Source organism: Chenopodium quinoa, unplaced genomic scaffold (genome assembly GCF_001683475.1).
Source record: "Chenopodium quinoa cultivar QQ74 unplaced genomic scaffold, ASM168347v1, whole genome shotgun sequence".
NCBI lineage: Eukaryota > Viridiplantae > Streptophyta > Magnoliopsida > Caryophyllales > Amaranthaceae > Chenopodium > Chenopodium quinoa.
The window spans coordinates 3,886,743-3,911,015 of record NW_018742770.1 but is presented as its reverse complement, the minus strand read 5'-3'; the positions used below and the strand labels follow the sequence as shown (position 1 = coordinate 3,911,015).

Sequence of the window (24,273 nt, the reverse complement as noted above, 5' to 3'; positions counted from 1 at the left end):
TCAAATTAGCCTCTTTATCGTCTTCTTTTTTGCAGAATTCAGGTAGGGTGCAATTGGGGGTTAAATTATGGAGGGGATATTTATATCTATATCCATTTAATTGTGATTACAGTTAGAGTTGCATTGGGTTTTTGCATATTTAACAATTCACATAGTTGTTGAATTTGCATTTCTACAAGTGAAGCATTATTGGAGCTAAAATACTGAAACTATGATTCCATTCTCAAGAGCCTTCAGTAATGTGTTTTTGACTTTCCTATTGTACTACTATGGCAGGCAGAGTTGGGGAAACGGAGAAGAGGATTTGCCAAGCTTTGTGTAAAGTTAAAAGCGATGAAGATGAAGCCAAAGAGGTGGGTTATGAGATTTATGTCTTGTTTTGTCCTTTCTTTTGATTTTATTTTTAGAGGCCCTTTGGTGTAATGAGGCCAACGTTGAGGTTAAGCTGAGGAGGGAAAGTGGACCATGGACCTAACATTCAAAATTGAGGGGAAGGTATAATTTGTTAGGGACCCCACTCTGCATAACATGCAAGGAAACCATGCTAAGGTTTGAACCCTGGTGGTTTCAGTAGATTTGTATATTATCATGACAATCAAGTTCTATTAGTTTGCTTGAGTCATTCCTCTGTCTCTATATATTGTGTATGTAGTCATATCTTCTTATTCATTGTCACTTCTTTTCACTGGATTTCATGGCTGGAAATTTGTAATTTTTCTGTTGATTTCTCTCACAAGGCCCTGAAGGAAGCACTTTCTTCTTGTCAATCAAAAGAATTTGATCCTGAGTTTGGAAATACTCGTGAATCTGTTCTTCAGGTAAAAGATATCTTCTTGTCTTCTGAATTTGTTGTTTGTTCATAGGAACTGCCATAGCCATGAAAGAGTTTTCTATTGTTATTTTTTTTACTTGTTTATCTTTGTCTTATACGAAGTATGAAATTACTTTTTTTTTTTTTTTTTTTAATAATTATATTTATTTATGGATTCATTGCTGTTTCTTGCAGGTTCTTGCTAATTTAACTTCCGTACAAGCATACTTTGACGTGTTTGCTGAAAAGATGGACCAAGAAGCTGGAGTAAGTTACTCATGTCTCCAGATGAGATAAATTGGGATTATATGCATCTAGTTTAATTAAAAGTTTAAACAAATACTTTGTAGGAGCTAGAGGAAGCTGAATTGGAGATGGACATTCTTCATAAAGAATTTCCGCTGCCCGACATGAATCCTCAAAATGAATTTGCCTTCCCTTCATGTAATGGCTTCACCTTGATATACTAGAGCTATGGCATCAATGGGTTTGAGCTCTTGGACATTGTTTAACAAATCTCATGGGATTTTTTCATCTTTCTATCTGCAGCTAATGCAAAGGATGGACATCGTCTGCAACAAATTAAGGATGACATTCGTTCTATGTATGACTTCTTGCTATATCTTTACTCTATGTTCTCTTTCCTTCTATGAATATTGGGGGGGGGGTGTTAAACCGTAAGGGTAGATGATGCAACCGAAAATATTTCGTACTAAAACACCTAATCCTTAAATTTTTCGGCCCTGGATCACTCTATTAAGGAGGAACAGGTCATTCAAAAGTAATGCAGAATATATTCCTTACAGCATATGCCCTATAATGCTACCGATATGACTGCAGATTGCTGTTCTCGTAAATGATTTCTTAAGGAGGCTTGATTAAATTGTTAGAATATTCGAATTTATACTAGAGCTGTCAATTCGGGTAAACGGGTCGGGTTTGGGTCGGGTCAACTCGGGTCGGGTCAATTCGGATTAATTCCATAACCTATGCGGATCGGGTTTGGGTTGGGTCAAGCTTTAGTTGGGTCACGTCGGGTCATATTTCTTATCGGGTTTGGGTCAGGTTAATAACAGGTTGGGTTACATTCAGGTCGGGTGAACAATAGGTCGGGTTTAATTCGGGTTTTCACGGGTTAAAACGGGTTAGGGTAATTCTCGAGTTCGAGTCGGGTTCAGTTCAAGTCAATAATTTGCGGGTTAAAATAAGGTCGGGTCATTCTCGGGTTTGAGTCGGGTTCAGTTCAAGTCAATAATTTGCGGGTTAGAATCGTGTTGGGTCATTCTCGGGTTTGAGTTGGGTTATGTTCAAGTCAATAATTTGCGGATAAATAATAAGGTCGGGTCATTTTCAAGTCGGGTCATTCTAGGGTTCAAGTCGGGTTCGATTCATGTCAATAATTTGCGGGTTATAATCAGGTTAGGTCATTTCCAAGTCGGATCATTCTTGAATTCAAGTCGGGCTATGTTCAAGTCAATAATTTGCAGGTTACAGTCAGATCGGGTCATTTCTAAGTCAGGTCATATTCGGGTTCAACTAACTATAAATATATAATTATCATTTTTATCAAGCCAATTATTTCCTTTGACTATAATATATATGACAATATACTAGGGAACTATAGTATATAAATTAAGAAGATAATTATCTACTTTGACCATACAAGAAATATATACTATATTTAACTCTTAAATTTGAGGATGATGTTTCTTTCTTTTGCTGGCGTGGACCGACTTGGTCTCCCAAAACAAAATGCTTTGGTCAACAATAATAAGGTGGGCTAAATTGCATTTAAGGTGATTTGAGATCGGCTCGGGAACAATTTGGGTTGAATATAGGTCGGGTCAATAACAGGTCGGGTTAGTAACAGATCGGGTTGAATTTTTGGGTCGGGTAAGTAATAGGTTTAGTAAAATTTGAGTCGGGTCAATAACAAGTCGGGTTGAATTTGGGTCAGGTCAATAACAAGTCGGGTTAATTTAGGGCCGGGTTTGTAGCAGGTTAGGTTAAATTCGGGTTGGGTTAGGAACGGGTCAGGCTGAATTCAGGTCAGGTTGGTAACAAGTCGGGTTAAATTCGGGTTTTGACTGGTTAAAACGGGTTAGGGTCAATTTCGGTTCAAGTCAGGTTCGGTTTAAGTTAATTCAATTGGCCGTTGTAAACTGGTAAATCGGTGCAAGATGTAAACCAGTAAATTGGTCGTTTAACAGCAAATTGGATGGTTCCACACACCCAATTGGACCCCCGTAGGATATTAAGGACCTTGGTAAACATTTTGGCAATTATTATTTTCGGGCAAAAAAAAGTTCAAAAATTCCAAAATTGAAGACTAATATCCCCACGCTTTTTAAGAAATTTTGGAGGTTTCAGGGCCCGGTGTCGAAAAGTCTTTAGATTTTAGGGAATACATTTGGGGTCATATAATGACGTTTGGAACCATATGATCATTATATGTTCATAAATGTTCGTGGTATGCTTGACTTAATGAAATCGGTGCAAGTTATAAATTGGTAAATAGGTCGTTTAAAGGCAAATTGGATGGTTGCACCCACCCAATTGAACTCCCGGAATCTATTAGGGACCATGGTAAACATTTCGTCAATTTCTATTTCCGGACGAAAAAAAGTCAAAAAATTCCAAAATTGAAGGCTAATATTCACGTTTTTAAATTTTTTTTGGAGGTTTCGGGGCCCGATGTCGAAAAGTCTTAATATTTTAGGAGATACATCACAGGATCATATAATGTGGTTTGGAACCATATATGATCATTATATGTTGTCATAAATGTTCGTAGTATGCTTGAGTTAATGAAACCCGTGCAAGTTATAAACCGGTAAATTGGTCGTTTAAAGGAAAATTGGATGGTTCCACCCATTGGACTCCCGAAGGGTACTAGGGACAGTGGTAAACATTTCGGTAGTTTTTATTTCCGAGCAAAAAAAAGTCAAAAAATTCAAAAATTGAAGACTAATATCCACTTTTTTTTGAGAAATTTTGGAGATTTTGAGGCCCGGTGTCGAAATGTCTTGTAATTTAAGGGGATACATCTCGGGGTCATATAATGCCGTTTGGAACCATATATGATCATTATTTGTTGTCATAAATGTTCGTGGTAGGCTTGAGTTGATGAAATCGATGCAAGTTGTAAACCGATAAATTGGTCGTTTAAAGGCAAATTGGATGGTTTCACCCACCCAATAGGACACCCGGACGCTATTAGGGATCATGGTAAATATTTCGGTAATTTTTATTTCCGGGCGAAATAAAGTCAAAAGTTACAAAATTGAAGGCTAATATCCACGCTTTTTGAGAAATTTTAGAGGATTCTGGCCTAGTGTCGTAAAGTCTTTAAATTTTAGGGATTACATCTCGGGGTCATATAATGCCGTTTGGAGCCATTTATGATTATTAAACGTTGTCATAAATATTCGTGTTAGGCTTGATTTAATGAAATCGGTGCAAGTTGTAAACCGGTAAATTTATCGTTTAAAGACAAATTGGATAGTTCAACCCACCCAATTGGACTTTCGGAGGGTATTAGGGACCATAGTAATAATTTCGACAATTTTTATTTTCGGGTGAAAAAAATAAAAAATTCCAGAATTGAAGGCTTATATCTACGCTTTTTGAGAAATTTTGGAGGTTTCGGAGCACGGTGTCGAACAAGGCTTGAGTTTTTATGGAATACATCTCGGCGTCATATAATGACATTTGGAACCATATATGATCATTATATGTTGTCATAAATATTCATGGTAGGCTTGATTTAACGAAATTGGTGTAAGTTATAAACCGGTAAATAGGCCATTTAAAGGCAAATTGGATGGTTGCATCCACCCAATTGGACTCCCGAAGAGTATTAGGACCATGGTAAACATTTCGGCATTTTTTATTTCCAGGAAAAAAAAAGTCGAAAAAATCCAAAATTGAAGGCTTAATATCCACGCTTTTTGATTTGGAGATTTCGAGGCCTAGTGTCGAAAAGCCTTGATAATTTAAGGGTTACATCTCGGGGTCATATAATGCTGTTTAGAATCATATATAATCATTGTATCTTGTCATAAATGTTCGTGGTAAGCCTGAGTTAATGAAATCGGTGCAAGTTGTATACCGGTAAATTGCCCGTTTAAAGGCAAATTGGATGGTTCCATCCACTCAATTGGACTCTCTCAGGGTATTAGGGACCATGGTAAATAATTCGGCAATTTTTATTTACGAGCGAAAAAAGTCAAAAAATTCCAAAATTGATGGCTTAATATCCACACTTTTTGAGAAATTTTGGAGGTTTCGGATCCCAATGTCGAAAAGTCTTGAAATTCTAGGGGACATATCTCGGAGTCATATAATGCCGTTTGGAACCTTATAGGATCATTATATGTTTCATAAATGTTCGTGGTAGGCTTGAAATAATGAAATCGGTGCAAGTTATAATTCGGTAAATTGTTCGTTTGATGGCAAATTGGATGGTTCCACCCACCCAATTGGACTTGTAGAGGGTAGGCAATTTTTATTTCCAGACAAAAAAAGTAAAAAAAAAAATCCAAAATTGAAGTCTAATATCCACACTTTTTGAAAAATTTTGGAGGTTTTGGGCTAGTGTCGAAAAGTTTTGAAATTCTAGGTGATATATCTCGAAGGAATATAATATGATCATTATTTGTTGTCATAAATATTCGTGGTAGACTTGAGTTAATGAAATCGGTGCAAGTTGCAAACCGTTAAATTGGTCGTTTAAAGGCAAATTGGATGGTTTCACCCACCCAATTGGACTCCCAGAGGGTATTAAGGACCATGATAAACATTTCGGCAATTAATATTTCCGGGCAAAAAAATGTTAAAAAATTCCAAAATTGAAATCCACGCTTTTTGAGAAAATTGGGATGTTTCGAGACCCGGTGTCGAAAAAATTTGAGATTTTATGGGATATATCTCAGGGTCATATGATCCCGTTTGGAACCATATATGATCATTATATGTTGTCATAAATGTTCGTAGTAGGCTGGAGTTAATTAAATTGGTGTAGGTTGTAAACCGGTAAATTGGTCGTTTCAAGGCAAATCGGATGGTTCCACCCACCTAATTGGATTCTCGGAGGGTATTAGGGACCTTAGTAAAAATTTCAGCAATTTTTATTTTCGTGCGAAAAAAAGTAAAAAAATTCCAAAATTGAAAGCTATTAAATCCACACTTTTTTAGAAATGATGGAGGTTTCGGAGACCGGTGTCGAAAAGCCTTTAGATTATAGGGGATACATCTCGGAGTCATATAATGCCGCTTGGAGCCATATATGATCATTATATGTTGTCATAAATGTTTGTGGTAGATTTGAGTTAATGAAGTCGGCGCAAGTTGTAAACTGTTAAATTGGCCGTTTAAAGGCAAATTGGATGGTTCCACCCACTTAATTGGACTCCCTAAGGGTATTAAAGCCCATGGTAAACATTTCGACAATTTCTGGGCGAAAAAAAGTCAAAAATTTCATAAATTGAAGGCTATATCCATGCTTTTTGAGAATTTTAGAAGTCTTGAGTCAGGTGTCGAAAAGTCTTGAAATTATAGGGAATACAACTTGGGGGTCATATAATGTCTTTTGGAACCATATATGGTCATTATTTGTTGTCATAATTATTCGTGATAGGCTTGAATTAATGAAATCGGTGCAAATTGTAAACCGGTGAATTGGTCATTTAAAGGAAAATTGGATTGTTCCACCCACCCAATTGGACTCCCGGAGGATATTAGGGACCATGGTAAACATTTCGGCAATTTTTATTTTTAGTCTAAAAAAAGTAAAAAAATTCCAAAATGAAGGATAATATCCATGCTTTTTAAGAAATTTTGGAGGTTCGGGCCCGGTGTCGAAAAAACCTTTATACTATAAGGGATATAGTTCGGGGCCATATAATACCGCTTGGAACCATATATCATCATTATATATTGTCATAAATGTTTGTGGTAGACTTGAGTTAATGAAATCGGCCCAAGTTGTAAATTGATAAATTGGCCGTTTAAAGGCAAATTAGATGGTTCCACCCACCCAATTGGACTCCCAGAGGGTATAAAGCGACCAAGTTAAACATTTCGGCAATTTTTATTTCGGGTGAAAAAAAAGTCAAAAAATTCCAAAATTGAAGGCTAATATCCACACTTTTTTAGAAATTTTGGAGGTTTCGGGGCCCGGTGTCGAAAAGGTTTGAAATTATAGGGGATTTATCTCGTAGTCATGTAATGCCATTTGGAACCATATATGATCATTATTAGTTGTCATAAATTTCGTGGTAGGCTTGAGTTAATGGAATCGATACAAGTTGTAAATCGGCAAATTGGTTATTTAAAAGCAAATTGGATGGTTTCACCCACCCAATTGGACTACCAGAGGGTATTAGGGGTCATGGTAAACATTTGTAAATTTTTATATCAGGGCGAAAAAAAAGTCAAAAAATTCCAAAATTGAAGGCTAATATCCTTGCTTTTTGAGAAATTTCGAATGTTTCGTGGCCCAATGGCGAAAAGCATTGAGATTTTAGGGGATACGTTTCGGGACTATATAATGCCAATTGGAACCATATATGATCATTATATGTTGTCATAAATGTTTGTGGTAGGCTTAAGTTAATGAAATCGGTGCAAGTTGTAAACCAGTAAATTGGTCGTTTAAAGGCAAATTGGATGGTTCCACCCATTGGACTCCCGGGTATTAGGGACCGTGGTAAACATTTCGGTAGTTTTTATTTTTGGGTGAAAAAGTCAAAAAATTCCAAAATTGAAGAATAATATCCACATTTTTTGAGAAATTCTGGAGGTTTCGGGTAGAGCTGTTAATTTGGGTAAATGGATTGGATTTGGGTCGGTAAGTGTGGGTCGGGTCTACTCGGGTCGGGTCAATTCGGATTAATTCCATAACCTATGCGGGTTGGGTTTGGGTTGGGTCATGCTTTAGTCGGGTCACGTCGAGTCATACTTCTTATCGGGTTTGCGTCGGGTTAATAACAGGTTAGGTTACATTCGGGTCGGGTGAACAATTGGTCGGGTTTGATTCGGGTTTTCAGGGGTTAAAACTGGTTCGGGTAATTCTCGGGTTTCGAGTCAGGTTCGGTTCAAGTCAATAATTTGCGGGTTATAATCAGGTCGGGTCATTTTCAAGTCAGGTCATGCTCGGGTTCAAGTCAGGTTCGGTTCAAGTCAATAATTTGCGGGTTATAATCAGGTTGGGTCATTCGGGTCATGCTCGGGTTCAAGTCAGGTTCGGTTCAAGTCAATAATTTGCGGGTTATAATCAGGTTGGGTCATTCGGGTCATTCTCGAATTCAAGTCGGGTTATGTTCAAGTCAATAATTTTCAGGATACAATCAGGTTGGGTTTTTTTTCTATTGAGGTCATATTTGAGTTCAACTAAATATAAATAGATAATTATCATTTTTATCATGCTAGTTATTTTCTTTGACTATAATATATATGGCAATATGCGAGGAAATTGTAATCTATTATTTAGGAAGATAATTGTTTCCTTTGATCATACATAAAATATATACTATATTTAACTCTTAAATTTGAGGATAATGCTCCTTTCTTTTGCCGGCTTGGACTGACTGGGTCTCCCTAAACAAAATGCTTTGATGAACAATAATAAGGTGGTCTAAATTGCATTTAAGGTGATTTGAAATCGGGTCAGGAACAATTTGGGTTGAATTTAGGTCGGGTAAATAACAAGTCGTGTTGATTTCGAGTCGGGTTAGTACCAGATCGGGTTGAATTTTTGGGTTGGGTTTGTAATAGGTCTGGTAAATTCGGGTCGTGTTAATAACAAGTCGGGTTGAATTTTGGTCAGGTTAATAACAATTTGGGTTGATTTCGGGTCGGGTTTGTAACAGGCTGGGTTAAATTAGGGTTGGGTTAGGAACGGGTCGGGTTAAATTCGGGTCAGGTTAGTAACAAGTTGGGTTAAATTCGGGTTTTGACAGGTTAAAACTGGTTTGGGTCAATTTCGGTTCAAATCGGGTCCGGTTCAGGTCAAAATTTATGGGTTACATTCGGGTCGGGTCTTCTCTTCATGTTCGGGTTCGGGTTTCACATGCTCGGGTCAATTGGGGCCTAGGGTTGGTTTCAAGTCGTGTTTGGGTCTCCATTTTTTCGGGTTCAGATGTGTCAGTTAATAATCGGGTTAGAGTCGGTATTTCTGGTCGGATCAACTTTTGACAGCTCTGATTTATACTATACAAATTATCCTAGGGTCATAGTTATGAGATCATTGGATAATAGTTGCATTCCTAATACACAAAATTTATCTATTTCTGGATCTGTGCTGTTCTTGGGAAATCCTATTGCACCATTCAAGTTGTTGGCTTAATCTTTCACGATTCACTTCTTTCTTACTTGGTCTAGTAACTGCACTTGTAAGTTCTAGGTTTCTGGAGGTACAGTTAGTATTTTTACTCACCAAAGGTTGCTGCTTCATTCTAATTCCAGAGAGAAATCTAGAATCAAGGAAGAAATAATAGAGCGAAGGCAGAAGAAACTTATGTTGAGACACAGACGCCAGAAATATCTTGAAGAAGCTGCTTTACGAGAGGCAGAACAACTGCAAGAACTTGATAGGTTTGGATCCAATATATAGTGATAAATAATACTCTGGTGCCGATGTACCTTAGTAGTAACATGTGTGTAGTCTTCCTAGTAATACTGTTTTTTATGAACTTAGACAAAGAACTTCAGAAATGGAAAAGGACATTGAAAGGCAGCGGATGCTGGAGCTTGAGCGTGCCAAAACAAATGAACTTCGATATAATCTTGATTTAGAGAAAGAAAAGCAAACACAGGTGGGAGATCTTTAATATGATCTTGACTATCCAAGAAATGACTTTTTCCTGTCGTGTTTTTGGCTCTGAAGTTATTTATTCACATGTGATGCTTACCAACTTATCATAATTTCATGTAGAGAGAACTTCAACGTGAGTTAGAGCAAGTGGAGTCTGGAAGCAGACCACCGCGAAGAGAATTTTCTTCTTCCACTCATAGCAGGTAATTGTCATGCTTCAATTCTCCCAAGTTTTGGCTTGTTTTTATTTTGTTCCATCGGTTGTGTATAAGTCCAAAGTTGGGTATATTGTGTAGTAGCTAAATAATACACATGGGTAACTAAGTAACTTGGGATAATTTGTCTCAGATACACAAAAGTTATGATGATAAAAAAAATTCTTTGTCGCGTATTTAACTTCTGAAGTGGTACAGAAAGTAAGGAAAATTGTTAAAATCAGAGAAACAATTGAGTGGATAGAGAGAGAATAAGTAGTATGAGAAAGTATTGACTTGAGAGAGAGAAAGGTTGATGTGGAGGGAAAATATGAATTTAATGTAGTTTCTTTGAGAAGGTAAATATGGGGCGTAGCGAGTACCAAATAACTGAATGAATTGCAATGTCCCTTCACTACGCCACGTTAATATATTGCATGCCCTTTTTTGTAGATAGCTGTTCTTAGGGTTAAGAGTTATCATGTTGTCAATCTGAAAGTCATTTGTTTGATACTGTTAGACTTTTATGAGAGAAGAATATACATCATGTCACCTATAGTCTGAACTCACATAGAGGCCATTATTGAATTGACCTTGTAGGGTTCGGCGTCAGCGCTGAAGAAGATTTTAAGCCTCAACTTGGCTCAAATGTAGATTGTCAGAGAATGTTGATGCTGTAATGGTCAATTTCAAGCATAGTTCCACTTTTTAGTTAAGTGTTGATGTAGTATGAGCTCTCTTATATTAGTAAAACAAAAAGGATGTAAGGTGAATAGGTGAGCCATGCCGAGCCTGTGGTATGGACTCAGACCCATCTTGGTAAGTATTTTAGCTAGTCACTTTGAGGTTGGATCAACCAAGCTGAAGCTGTGCTAAGCTTGAAACAAGCAACCCTAAGTGTCAGCTTACGCCAGTGATGCTTATTGATGATAAACTTGAGATGCTTGTGGAATAGGACACATTGGAAACCTACAATTACAATTGGATGAATTTTATTATTTAGAGAGATTTGTTATAAATAAAAAATAAAAAATAAAAATAAAAAATCAGGCTCAAGTTCAGCTGCTTATATTGTAAAAGGAAGGATTATCAATATGAGAGTTCCGATGGAAAAGATACTAAAAGATGATTATAACCAGTGTTACCTTATTCGCTAGTATGAAGATTTGGTACGGGTTAGCGCTTCACTACCTAATTTTTTAACTGGGCCAAACATTACCATTTTACTTGTGTGATTTGCCTTTTTAGGTTTACTGTATGTGGGTGAATTAGGCAACATGGTGGGTACAACCAAATTAACGTTTCAACCAATTCCAATTTTTGTCTATAGACATTCTGCAGCAGCATCTAAAGCCTCTGAAGAAGCTCCCACCCACCTTACGAGGAAGCAAAGGGGGGAGGGGTTGGGGGGCCGGCGGGGGGGGGGGGGGGGGTTCAGATGTATGCAACCTTAGCCCTATGATGGGTAAAACCAAATTAAAGCTTCAACCCATTCCAATTTTTGTCTACAGATACAATCAACAGCATCATCTAAAGCCTCTAAAGAAGCTCCCACCCAACCAATTGGTTGTTGGTGTAGTGATGATTGGGACTACACTTGGTTTCGATCCTCCGCAACAATAATCGGGAGGGGACAAGAACCTAACCACCCAAAACTGATCCCCGAATCTGGATTAGCCCAAAGGGTGAACCGGATGGAACACCAAAAAAAAAAAACTCCCACCCACCTTACAAGGAAGGAGGGGGGGGGGGGGATGTATGCAGCCTTAGCCCTATTATAACAGAGGGCTGATTCTAGTTGGCAATAAGATAGCAATAGCCGTCTGCTAGAGTAAAAAACACTTTAATGAACCATATTTTGTTCAAAATTTAATTGCTGGCTTCCTTGTAAATGGTGTTTTTATTTATGTATACAGTTCTAAAATCTGTGTTTGTCTTAAATTCAAAATTCCTAACTTGTTTTCGGTTACCTTAGCAGCCGTCCACGTGATCGGTATCGGGACAGAGAGAATGGGAGGTCCAACGCTGATGTCAGCTTAAGAGGAAGTAATACCGGCTTACCTTCTGATATGTCGGTCAACACCCAGTCTCTTGCTACCACACCCACTGTCGTCCTCTCAGGTTCGAGGACATTCCCAGTTCAACCTCCAACAATCCTTCAAGCACGTGATCGTACTGATGAGTGCAGCAGCAGTTATGAGGAAAACTTTGATGGGAGTAAGGATTCTGGAGATACAGGTAGCACTGGTGATCCCGAGCTAGGGCCAGGATTTGATGGCCTCGCTGGTGGATTTGGTTCTCAAAGACATGGGTCAAGAGGAAGCAAGTCCAGGCAAATACTGGAGAGAAGAGAACGAGATGGAAGACGTGAAGGAAAATGGGAGAGAAAACATTCATAGTTATTTAATCTGTAAAATATGCTGAAGTTCTGACCAACTTTTGAATGCACAGGTCAGCTGCAACTGAAGGATGGACCAGAGGCACATAATATGCGTAGAGCGGCCCTAGAGTGAAATGACTACAGAGATGAATTAGTTGTGTTGTAACCTGTTGTATGAATATTTGTTGTATTACCAAATGAATGGCCAGTGCTCTCAATTTGTTAATGCTGTAGTCTGTAGGCAATGTATATCTTCCATGAATTTGAGCACGAAATCTGTAGCAATTATCAAGTTATGAGTCAGGGTATTAGGTATAGCATGTTACAAGGTTGTACATAGTTCCAAAGGTAGGAAGAAAATTTTATATCCAAAGACAACACATGTTGTGATTGTTGTCCTTGATACATTTTGTAGTAGAAAAACTAGTTTTCAGTCCAAATCATTTCAGGCCACACTGTCGACGAGTGGAATTGTTGAAATATTTTCTTCTTGCTCATTCAAGTATTTCCTGCAATTATCATCCCAAATATAACAAACGTCTTTTACTTGTCCATCCTGAAAACATCAATGCACCTCTTATATGGACTCTAATTCAGAATTACGTAACAAAGTTCTTAGATTAACTGATTAAAATTATGTAACAGGGTATTAACACTATTCACCAATACTTTAACGAATTAGTTAGTTGACATCCACATTAACGAGTATCTAATCTGCTTAATACCCAAAAGTTGGTATTTGACACTACATTGAATCTACACAAGGTGAATTTATTTATCTAGAGTATAACACAAATGAGTGATAAATATATTCATATACCAGGGCCTACAAGTACTAAACGACCCGATTCTTCATACACCAAAAATAATTAAACATAAACATAAAGCCAGATCAATCCCCCTAAAATACAGTATTATTGAGTATTAGTGATAATAGCAAAATGTCTTCACTTCCATTTCTTGAACTTTCCTCGCCCAAATAGGCCATGTCCCCCATGATGCTTCCAGCGCTTGCCAAACTTTCCATGCTTGAACTTTCCATGATGACCAAAGCCGCCATACATACCATGTCCATGCGAATGATGGTGTCCGTGTGAGAGATGATGCGCTCCATAGAGTGCTGCAGCGGCTGCAGCACCTCCAGCTAATAGTCCCATATTTGGTCTAAAGCCTTTTCAATACAAAACATGTTATATTACAACATCAGTTGACAGCAATGGTAATGAAGTATTAATCAAAAGTAAGCAATAAAAGCTCAAGGATGTACCTGAATGATGGGAAGATGAATGGTGAGGATAGCCAGATGAATGAGGATACCCCCCAGGAGGAGGGTACCCGGCAGGGGGATAGCCCCCGTGGGGTGGATAGCCAGAAGGCGGATATCCACCAGGAGGCGGGTATGGTGGATAAGAGTCATAGGAATGGGATGGATAAGGCTGTGGTGGATACTGTTGAGGCGGATATCCATGTGGAGGAGGGTATGCACCGTATCCATGACCGTGAGGACGATGATGTCCTGCAGCATATCCCATCAGACCTGAAAACAGACCTTTGTCTGTTGTATCATTGTTATTCGGCCTGTCCATTCTTGCAGGCCAGGTGAAGTTACTGCAACAACAATCAAGCTAATTTAGTCTATTATTCAAAGAAATGAGTATCATAAGAATTAAGGACAATAGTGAAGATATTATATCTAGCAGTACTAAAGATGTTACTCATAACAATGTTGTGACCTAAGGATCAGGGATCACGATGACAAACCACAAAATCATTCGAAATAATAGACAACTCCGTGACAAAATGTTGTCCTCCCTCCGTCCTTAGTCCTTACAGAATAGCTCATATTTAATTGTCTGCGATTTAATATTTTATCACATTCCAACATATCAATAATATAGTCTTCATTGAAATCTTTAGTAAACTTGAGCATTTTAATGTTTAACCTACTAATTTCGAAAGTGACCTAGTACAAAGTATTTTTGTGACTGACTATACATGATTACATGTGTACAAGTTTTGTACAGGATTCTTATGATAAATCTCTTACCAAATCATTAATATTATACTTTACACGATTTCAAGGTACAAATTTGTGAAAACAAAAGATTGCGTAAAACGTACAAGAATTAAATCTTCTGCAAAATCATTTTTTTTTATTTTTTATTTTTAAAAATCTCAAAGAAATACTTGTGAAGATATGAAAGACAAAATCATGTAATATATTATATATTTATGACTTTAATTTTATTTAACCTACAATAACTCATATTTATTCATAAAATTACTATTTATCGTAAAATATTAGTTGGGTTTAACATGATATGAACCATTCCATCAACAAATAGCCACAAAAAATAATTCAAAAACATAAAATTTTAAAACTTGATCATAAGAAAAACAGAGGAGCACAGAAACAGGGAAGGGGAAAAATCAAAGAAGAAAATTAAATAACTAATTATTGGGAATAAAATATCAGAAATTAGGCCAAAAAAACAAAATAACAAATTTAAATCAATGAAAAGAATATTACCAAAATAAACTTCAGAATTTGATCCTCAAGATTTTTTCTTTGGGTTCTTCTTCTTGTTTTTGATTTGGTGTGAAAAAATGTTTGAAGGTTTGAGAAATTGATATAAGTGGTTAAAAATGAAGGAACCACAATTTATATTCTATATTTATACGCGTTGCTTCGACGCGTTATATAATTGGAGTATTTTCTATGTTATTCTCCTCTTTCTAAAGTGTTTAAACTACCTTGATCATTTACTAAAAAAATACGAGTTTTCATTGTACGTTGCAAAGTTAAAATTCTTATCTAATCTATGAAATTGAGTACTTTATCTTCGGTAATTCCTCCTTTTATTTTAGGTAATATTTTAAAGACGGTTAACTAATTATTTGTAAGTTTTTTTAATTATAGGTTTTTGTTTAAGAAATGAGCTTACTATTTAAGGTAGACGAAGTCAATGTAAATCAATTCATCCTCAGGAATTAAGATACGGAGTACAATTTAATAAGCAATCATTGATGACAAGCTAACACGAAAGAGCTTCATAGAGACGTAAGCATCCTTCGGTAATCCTTGGACTAAAGTAATTTGGCTTTAATGTTATGTTTCATGTGTGTGAATTTCTAAGTAGTTGGCCTAGACAAATTGGTGATTTCATTGATTGTTTTGTTTAACTACTTGTATCTATTTATATACTATAATAAACAAAGCTATCTTATTCCAAGAAGATTCGTAAAAACTCAAGCCTAAAATTCGAAGTAATCTACTATAACAAACACCCATGCAGTTAAATTAAGAGCATCTATAAAAACCCTTGATTATTTAAAGAATATGATTTGTCACACCACGAATTTCCATCCTAATTTCTAAACCACATGACCACACCTATGCTAATTCCGCTAAAGTAAAAGAAAGAGAAATTTTTTATTTACCACCCAAAAATATACCTTATTTTAAATTACCACCCAATAATTTAATTATTCACTCATATTACCACCCAATTTGAATTTTTGGTGGAATTTAGTCACGTGGGCCCACTATAGTTACTTCCCTCCAATTTTTTTTTCTTTTTCTTCGACTTCCTTCTCTTTCCTATTCAATTCTCCCAACCAACTCCATTTCTTATTCATTTTTAGCCCTTAATTCACACAAAAATCCCCTTTTCTTCTTAATTCTCAACATATCATCACATTGGAACCCTAATTTTGGTTTTAAAAATCTAATTGTTCTGCAAAATATTAATTTGAGGGTAGCTGATTTTACTGGAGAAGATACGCTGAAGAAAAGTCAACATCTTGGAGGATTTTGTTGGGGACCAGCTGCATAGGTCAGTCAGAAGGCAATAGAGTACTGCTTAGCCCTAATTAATTCCCCCAATTAAATTGACAACAATTTCCCCCAATTTAATTCAGACAAGAACCCTAATTTTTACAGATTAAAAGGATACCTGAAGCGAATTGATTTTTTGTCGCAAATTAGGGCTGCTACTGCTGTTACAATTCACCTCCAATTTGTGGAATTTCTGAAGAAATTTAACATGGGATGGCAATTTCAGTTAGGGGAAGTGTTTTATAGGAAGAATCGGGGAGGGAAACTGTTAAGAAAAAAATAGTCGTTGACTGGGGCCCACATGACTAAATTCCAAAGGAAATTCAAATTGGGTGGTAATCTGAGTGAATAATTAAATTATTGGGTGGTAATTTAAAATAAAAAAAAAATTGGGTGGTAAGTTAGAAATTAGGTTTATTTTTGGGTGGTAAATTAAAAATTTTCCTAAAAGAAATTAAAAATATTTTTACAATTAGAAGAATAAAGGAGATTTGTCAGAAACTATCTCTTTTGTTTCTTAAGAAAACTCTTGATTCATAACTCACATAAGAAATAACCCCCTAGCTTTCATCCCCCACCCGCTCTCTCCCCCCAAAAAATTAGCAAATGGCTCAATCAACATTTTTCGCACCTTAATAGAACCTTTAGGTAATAGCCTTCAATTTTGGAATTTTTTGACCTTTTTTTCTCCCGGAAATATAAATTACCGAGAAGTTTACCATGGTCCCTAATACCCTCTGGGAGTACAATTAGGTGCGTGGAACCATCCAATTTGCCTTAAAACGATCAATTTAACCGTTCACGACTTGCACCGATTTCGTGAATTCAAGTCTACCACAGACATTTATGACAACATATATCAGTCATATATGGTTCCAAACGGAATTATATGACCCTTAGATATATCCCCTAGGGCCTCAGCCCTCAAGACTTTTCGCCACCCGAGCCCGTGACCTTCGAAATTCCTCAAAGAGCGTGGATTTTTAATTTTGGAATTTTTTTGACCTTTTTTCGCCTGGAAATAAGAATTTCAGAGATGTTTACCATGGTCCCTAATACCCCCGGGAGTCCAATTAGATGGGAGAAACCATCCAATTTGTCTTAAAACGGTCAAATTACCCGTTTACAACTTGCACCGATTTCGTGAACTCAAGTCTACCACAAACATTTATGACAACAAATAATGGTCATATATGGTTCCAAACGGAATTTTATGACCCTGAGATGTATTCCCTAGGACCTCAAGACTTTTCGCTACCGAGCCCCATAATCTCCGCAATTCCTCAAAAATCGTGGATAATAGCCTTCAATATTGAAATTTTTAGACATTTTTTCGCCCGAAAAAAAATTATCGAGATGTTTACCATGGTTCCTAATATCATCTGGGAGTCCAATTAGGTGGGTGAAACCATCCAATTTGCCTTAAAACGGTCAATTTACCCGTTTACAACTTGCACCGATTTCGTGAACTCAAGCCTACCACAGACATTTATGACAACATATATCGGTCATATATGGTTCCAAACGGAATTATATGACCCTAAGATTTATCCCCTAGGGCCTCAAGACTTTTCGCCTCCAGGCCCCATAACATCCGAAATTCCTCAAAAAGCGTGGATAAATAGACTTCAATTTTGGAGTTTTTTTTACCTTTTTTCGACCGGAAATAAAAAATTTCGAGATGTTTACCATGGTCCCTTATACCCCCCGGAAGTCCAATTAGGTGGGAGAAACCATCCAATTTGCCTTAAAACGGTCAATTTACTCGTTCACAAGTTGCACCGATTTCGTGAACTCAAGCCTACTACGGACATTTATTATGACAACATATAATGATCATATATGGTTTCAAACGGCATTACATGACCCTGAGATGTATCCCCTAGGGCCTCAAGAATTTTCTCCACCGGGCCCCGTAACCTCCGAAATTCCGCAAAAAGCGTGGATAATAACTTTCAATTTTGGATTTTTTGACCTTTTTTTCGCCCGGAAAAAAAAATTGCCGAGAAGTTTACCAGTGTCCCTAATACCCTCTGGGAGTACAATTAGGTGGGTGGTACTATCCAATTTGCCTTAAAATGGTCAATTTACCCGTTCACAACTTGCACGAATTTCGTGAACTCAAGCCTATCACGGACAACTAGTCAAATTCCTTGAAGTTTAAAACACGTACCGTGTTTCCTACCTCTATAGACTTATGCCACAACTAGTCAAAGTCCTACAAGTTTAAAACACGGTACCTCCTACCTCTATTGACTTATGACACAACTAGTCAAATTCCTAGAAGTTCAAAACACGATACCGTGTTTCGTCCCTCTATTGACTTATGACACAATTAGTGAAAATCCTAGAAGTTAAAAACACGGTACGCTATTTCGTCCCTCTATTGACTTTTGCGTGTTGAAGTCAAATCCATTGCAGTTGTAAGCACGGTACCGTGTTTCGTCCCTTTATTGACTTATGCCACAACTACTCCAATTCCTAGAAGTTTAAAGCACCGTACCGTGTTTCGTCCCTCTATTAACTTATGCAACAACTAGTCAAATTCCTAGAAGTTTAAAACATGATACCATGTTTCCTCCCTCTATTGACGTATGCGTGTTGTAGTCACATCCATAGCTGTTTAAAACACGGTACCGTGTTTCGTTCCTCTATAGACTTTTGCCACAACTAGTCAAATTCCTTGAAGTTTAAAACACGATATCATGTTTCGTCCCTCTATTAACTTATGCGTGTTGCAGTCATATCCATAGCAGCTTCAAACACGGTACCGTGTTTCGTCACTCTATAGACTTATGCCACAACTAGTCAAATTGCTAGAAGTTTAAAACACGATACTGTGTTTCGTCCCTCTGTTGACTTATGCGTGTTGCAGTCATGTAGTGATAAGATCCATCTCTTGCAGCTCTTGACTACCTTACAACATATACTCTTGTAGGTCGTTTATTAAGACCTCTCGTCATTGATTTAAAGCCACCATGGGCATTTGTGTGATATGAAGTAGTGAACATATACGATTCCAGATAATCAATACACTTTAAGATGCATAGTCCACAACACCTTGAGCTTTTGAGCATGTATGGCATTATACACATCAATAGCACTTACAAAGATTCGAGGAATGTCTAGAAGAATTCATTCATTCTTTGTGACTCACAAGGCAAATATCCTAAATATCTAAGAGAAAGGGATTCTGAACCCTCAAGTGATCTCTTAGGTGTTAGGATGTGCCAAGATTCCAAAAGATCGTATAGACCACTCATATGACATTGCATACATCAAATTTGTAGACTGTATTCGAACACCAATTACAGTGGCAGGGTTTGCCTCACTTATGCCCTTAGGCGACTGCATTGGCGAGAGGATCTGCTGGACAACGTTGTCGTCTCTGGATGATCAGCTTGAACATCTGATGCAAGAGCATATAGCTCATATTCACCGAGTACCACTTAAGTGCAAAAACAAGGACGTGCTTGATACTCCATGATTCAATACCAAACTCTTACAGTCCCTTGCAAAATCTTACATGATTCAATATCAAAATCTTACAGACAAAAACTTGCTATATTATTCACAATATATCAATACATCTGATGAGACAAAAAATTGGATTATTGCCACTTGTATTAAAAACAAATTGGGTTAGTTTATTAGAAAAAACTCCATGATGTACATCACTATATTCCTATAACATCACTCATATCTTTAAAGCGGGGAGGGTAGGGGTTTATCTTGCCCTAAATTTTACTACTTGAAGATTCTACACCTCGCTATTTTTTCCGCCTCGGCTATGCTCATATGTCTAATTCCATGATGTTTCATCCAGCCCTCTCCTTGAATAAACAGTTCTTGAAGGGTATTTTCTTCTAGTTTCAGCAACTTGAGGCCTTCACTTACACGGGGAAAGAAACCTTCAGGTCTCAAACACCAACTTCTGAATACGCCATATAAAACATCCATGTCACCTCCAAACCTCTCAACACCCCCGCTATAGAACTTTGTGTTGCTCATAAGAATACCATTAAATATCAAGCGATCTATTCCACTCGCTAAACTTCTCCATACTGTAATAAAGTCCATGTTGTTTAGACCTTCTTCCAACCTAGAAATCTTCCCCTGCAAAAAATCAAGAGCTACTACAAAAGATCTTGTTACCGTCCAGCCTTCTTCAATCATTTCTTGCCACTGCTTCTTATTCTTTATATAATCTCGAATCTGAGCATCAAATCCTCGTAAAACAACATTAGTCATCTTATCAATCCATTCTTTTCTAAACTCCTCTAGTCTCGTGATTTCCTCATCTAAAACCCCATTTTCATTTCCCTCAGTGACACCAGTGGAAAGGCTACTCTCTCCAAAACCATTTCCTGATTCATTGTCATCTGCAAGTCCCATTTCAACAAAGATAATATCATCACACCATTCGACTAAGATAGACTCGAGATGGTGAGCAGAATTAACTGCTGTCATAACTCTGGCCACAGCATCATCATCTGCCAAAGCTGTGAGCCCTTCCGCTTCTTGGCATTTGGTAAGCAAGCAATTCAGGAAGGTCTGGATTATTGGAGCACCCACAAGTCTTACGAATCGAGATCTCAAAAACACAGAAGGTATTGATCTACAGCGGTCAATGACTGATGATACATGTTGGAGAACTACGGATGAAGCTACAGGAGATTTATAAACATCAGACCCAGGAAAAAGAACTGCTCCTCGAGTTTTTGTTGTCCAATTTCTCTCATCTTCCATCTCAGGTTTCAGTTTCTCTAGTATATTGTCCAGTTCTATTTGTGCCCATAAATCAAGCCAGTCTGGCCGATCACAGAAGACGGAGAGAGAAGACATCCTTTGCAAGAGACTGTATTCCTCAGAGTCGAAGATCCCAGAGAGGGCAGCAAGAGCTTGAATCTTTTTATCAAATGCTATCATCAAATCAACCAGATGAAGCCAAGACATTCTTCCCTGAGGCCTAACCTCTACTGTAGTCTCCTCATCCAAACGAGAAACATACGCAGGGAATATTTCCTTTGCCAAGTAAGTTGACAGGGAGGTCACCATACCTGAAATCCATTCCTCTCTGCAACTGTATCCTGTCAACATTGCTTCATCCACCAAGGGTTGCAACAATCCGTCCACTGAATCAATATAATCCCTTGTATTCTTGTAGACAAGAGCAAAAATATATTCAGGCTTATCTACCCACTTTTGGAAATGATGAAGCGATGCAAGGGAGAGAGGATTCACAAGTTCTTCAATACCCCAGAGTGGCTGGTACATAGAAGTATTATGGTTATACCCCTCAAGTTGCCGTGACTTCCTTTTCCGCTGTAGCTCCTGTAGGCTGCATAAGGCAAGAAAATTTTCACAATACTTCTGTTTAAGCTCTCCAGGCATTGCTGAGAGAGGATTTGACTCTTCAACAGTTCTTCTTTCAGTATTTGAAGAGCTCAATGTGGAAAGAGGTGGTGGCCAGCCAATCGAAACAAGTAGGGCACGGTAATCAGCAATGGCCTGGGGTCTCAAAATAGCCAAGGCGCGATCAACTCTATGATCAGCAGCTGACACAATTCGGACCCATTGAGGATGTTCCCTTGTCACTGAAGCTAAAATATCATCTACTGATTTAAGGGAATTGATTGCATTAACACGTATTTCCTGCGAAAAAAGATGTAACAAAGTAAGACAATCAACTCTTGAAGCATGACTCCAAACAGAAACCATTCAGCTGATGATAGTTTCCAGGGAGAACCTCTGAATGCTGTCTAGTAGACTGTTTCTTCAGATTTCTGTTCATCACAGAAGTGACTGCATCTTCAATGTCACCAACCAGGCTATCAAGCTTCAATGCTGTCTCTGAAATCAAAATAAAGGTGACCGTGATCAGAGGAACAGCCAAGACGAGAAAAAAATTGCTCTACAACTTTAATTTTCCAGCAAACAAAATCTCACAAATGTCAATTATAGCCTGTTGATAAAAAAAAAATTAAAAAAATAAAAAAATTAGAGGATATACAGGAAAATCACTAGGGCACCATTTCAGAATTATGTCAAGACCAGTCTACTCATGAATCCAGCATGCTGCTTCTACTGAAAACTTTTAGCCATTAGAAAAATGGCAATGGCATGTAAAAGACTTGAAAAGACCTTCAAAGCTGGATCTTTTAATAATGTTGGAGCGTAGTAAGAAATGCCAATTGCCCATAACCTATTTCAAAAGGAAATCAAATCTGAATTTCCAGCAGTGGACGTGCCCTATTGTTTTAGTAAAGAGAAAATAATACACCCACAAGCTCATTCAAAGGCTATGATTTACACTCTGGTTCTCTTAGACCTAGAGTCAAATTTCAGTGAATTGAAAATAATCAATTTACTGCAAACCACCAGTGGCCAGCCAAACCATTAGATGCCAAGAGGCTCCACCAAACCCAATTCAAAGCCTATACCTTGTGTCGACATAACCACCTAACCTGAGTATCAAAGCTTTTTAATATATGGAGGAAAACCTCTAAAGCTCTAAGGGTGCGTTGTATTCACCTTGATTTTCAGTAGGAGCTGAAGTTGTTTAAAATCAACTAAACTTTTCTACAACCTAATTGAATTATGAACTTATGTGAATTATTAATCTAAACTTAGTAAAGCTTATTATTAGTCGTAAATTGAGCTTGGGTAGCCCATATTAACCTTGCTCTTAACTTATCTATATATGTTTTTTCCTAAATTTATCCAAACTTTAGCACTTAGGAAAGATGGGATACAAATGATGAGTAACTTTATTAGATTGAAAGGAAGATTCACCAGCTTGATATTATTATTACAAATATATCAACAATCACTCTTACAAATGAAAAGAACTTACCTCAATTTCACAGCTATTATGATTGTTAATGAAAGAAAGACTCGAAATAAGCTCTTGATTAAATTGAATGAGATCATAAGGTTAAGATAACACCACAACAACCCCATCAAATTCTTACCACAGACAGGATTTACAGATGGTTCTAATGTACACCAATGATCAACCCACCCTTACCATAATTCCGACGTAAATAGTGATTTCTATTTTCCTACATTTAACCTAATTATCAATTGTAAAGCGGTTTATGCTATTAATTTTGACAAATTATAGGCCAAGATTCACAAAAAGAATACTCTTTATATATTTTCCTTATGACATTTTAATCAGAATTATGAATGCTACATCAAATTCCACTAATTAGGTTTAACTTTAATTTCTGATAATCACATTAATACTCAAATCATAACCAGACTCAACTTCAAATTAGCAGCTTATCTTACAAAAAAATCACAAATTATATGAATTGCATTATAATTAAACTTTATAAAACACACAAATTAAATTTCAATTTATCAACTAACCAGCATAATTTCGCACCGTCGCTACTCTCGCAACTTCTTTTGCCAATGCTGGTAGTTCATCTACCGCCATATCCTCCGCTTCTCCATCTTCACAACATTTTTCAAAAAATATTGAAAAATTAAATAATTCGATTCAAATTCCAGGAAAATCGGTTATTAATTGATGAATGGAAAAGATGAAAACCTGAAGCAGAAGCAAAAGAGGAGGATTTGGATTTGAGATCTTGAAGCTGACGATGAACATGATGAAAAGCGTCGGAAATTCGGTGAGAAGAAGAAGCGTAAGAGAGAAGACTAGCGTCGAGGCGGCGAGTAAGATCGGTGAGATGGTGAGTCAACTCAGAGCAGTGAGTGTCCAACTCGGTGACCAGGTTAGTTGATTCGGAGAGATTGAGGTTGTGTGTCGGAGGGAATGTGGAGTTGAGGAAGGAGACAACGGGAGGAGAGAGAGAGGTGATCGCCGGCAAAGTCTCCGGCGAAGAATCCATCGGAAGATTTGCCGGAGTTTTTCTTTTCTTTGATTGCATTCTAGGAGCTTTTACCGTTGTTTGGTGTTATAAAGATGGTTATTGCTAGTTAAGGAATTTGGGGCAAATGGGTGACTACTACAAGGTGTCACTTCGGGTCATAGGTTGGGTTCGAGTCGGGTTATTTTGAGAATTTGGGATTGAGTCGTGTTATAGCTAGAGGTTTGTTAGGGATATTTATTATAAATAGACTAGTAGGAGGAATTAAGTCATGTTAAATATTGTTGAGGTTTGTTATTGGAAGTGAGTGAGCCTCTCAAAACCTCATACTTGGGAGAGAATCCACCTCTCGAAAGTGGAATTATCATTGAATTAGATGTAAGTCTCATCT

General features: G+C 37.3%; 3 protein-coding genes across 10 annotated transcripts in view; 1 reads left to right on the top strand and 2 right to left on the bottom strand.

The window, feature by feature from the left end:
* Positions 1–12,680, top strand: part of LOC110724804 — a 28,943-nt gene extending 16,263 nt beyond the window's left edge. For 6 of the 8 annotated variants that reach the window (XM_021904271.1, XM_021904268.1, XM_021904275.1 and 3 more), the window contains 9 exons: positions 277–353; positions 738–818; positions 1,007–1,078; positions 1,162–1,255; positions 1,361–1,415; positions 9,278–9,406; positions 9,510–9,627; positions 9,747–9,829; positions 11,796–12,680. In XM_021904271.1, coding sequence (XP_021759963.1) covers positions 277–353; positions 738–818; positions 1,007–1,078; positions 1,162–1,255; positions 1,361–1,415; positions 9,278–9,406; positions 9,510–9,627; positions 9,747–9,829; positions 11,796–12,219 — 1,133 coding nt within the window. In that variant the 3' untranslated portion in view covers positions 12,220–12,680. Of the gene's footprint in view, positions 1–276; positions 354–737; positions 819–1,006; positions 1,079–1,161; positions 1,256–1,360; positions 1,416–9,277; positions 9,407–9,509; positions 9,628–9,746; positions 9,830–10,420; positions 10,823–11,795 lie in introns of those variants that run through there. The other 2 variants (XM_021904270.1, XM_021904274.1) reach the window with 2 other exon arrangements.
* A 189-nt stretch (positions 12,681–12,869) lies between these two features.
* Positions 12,870–14,875, bottom strand: LOC110724806 (glycine-rich protein A3-like). Its single transcript, XM_021904277.1, has 3 exons — positions 14,731–14,875; positions 13,468–13,808; positions 12,870–13,371 (listed from the first exon to the last, which is right to left on the bottom strand). Exons 2-3 carry the CDS (start codon positions 13,784–13,786, stop codon positions 13,148–13,150), a joined length of 543 nt encoding a protein of 180 aa, XP_021759969.1. The 5' UTR covers positions 13,787–13,808; positions 14,731–14,875; the 3' UTR covers positions 12,870–13,147.
* A 4,650-nt stretch (positions 14,876–19,525) lies between these two features.
* LOC110724803 (RINT1-like protein MAG2) lies at positions 19,526–24,205 on the bottom strand. The gene is made up of 4 exons (XM_021904267.1): positions 23,600–24,205; positions 23,416–23,502; positions 21,788–21,891; positions 19,526–21,693 (listed from the first exon to the last, which is right to left on the bottom strand). The coding sequence occupies exons 1-4, from the start codon at positions 23,940–23,942 to the stop codon at positions 19,786–19,788; spliced, it is 2,442 nt and encodes an 813-aa protein (XP_021759959.1). The 5' UTR covers positions 23,943–24,205; the 3' UTR covers positions 19,526–19,785.
* Positions 24,206–24,273: the final 68 nt, after the last annotated feature.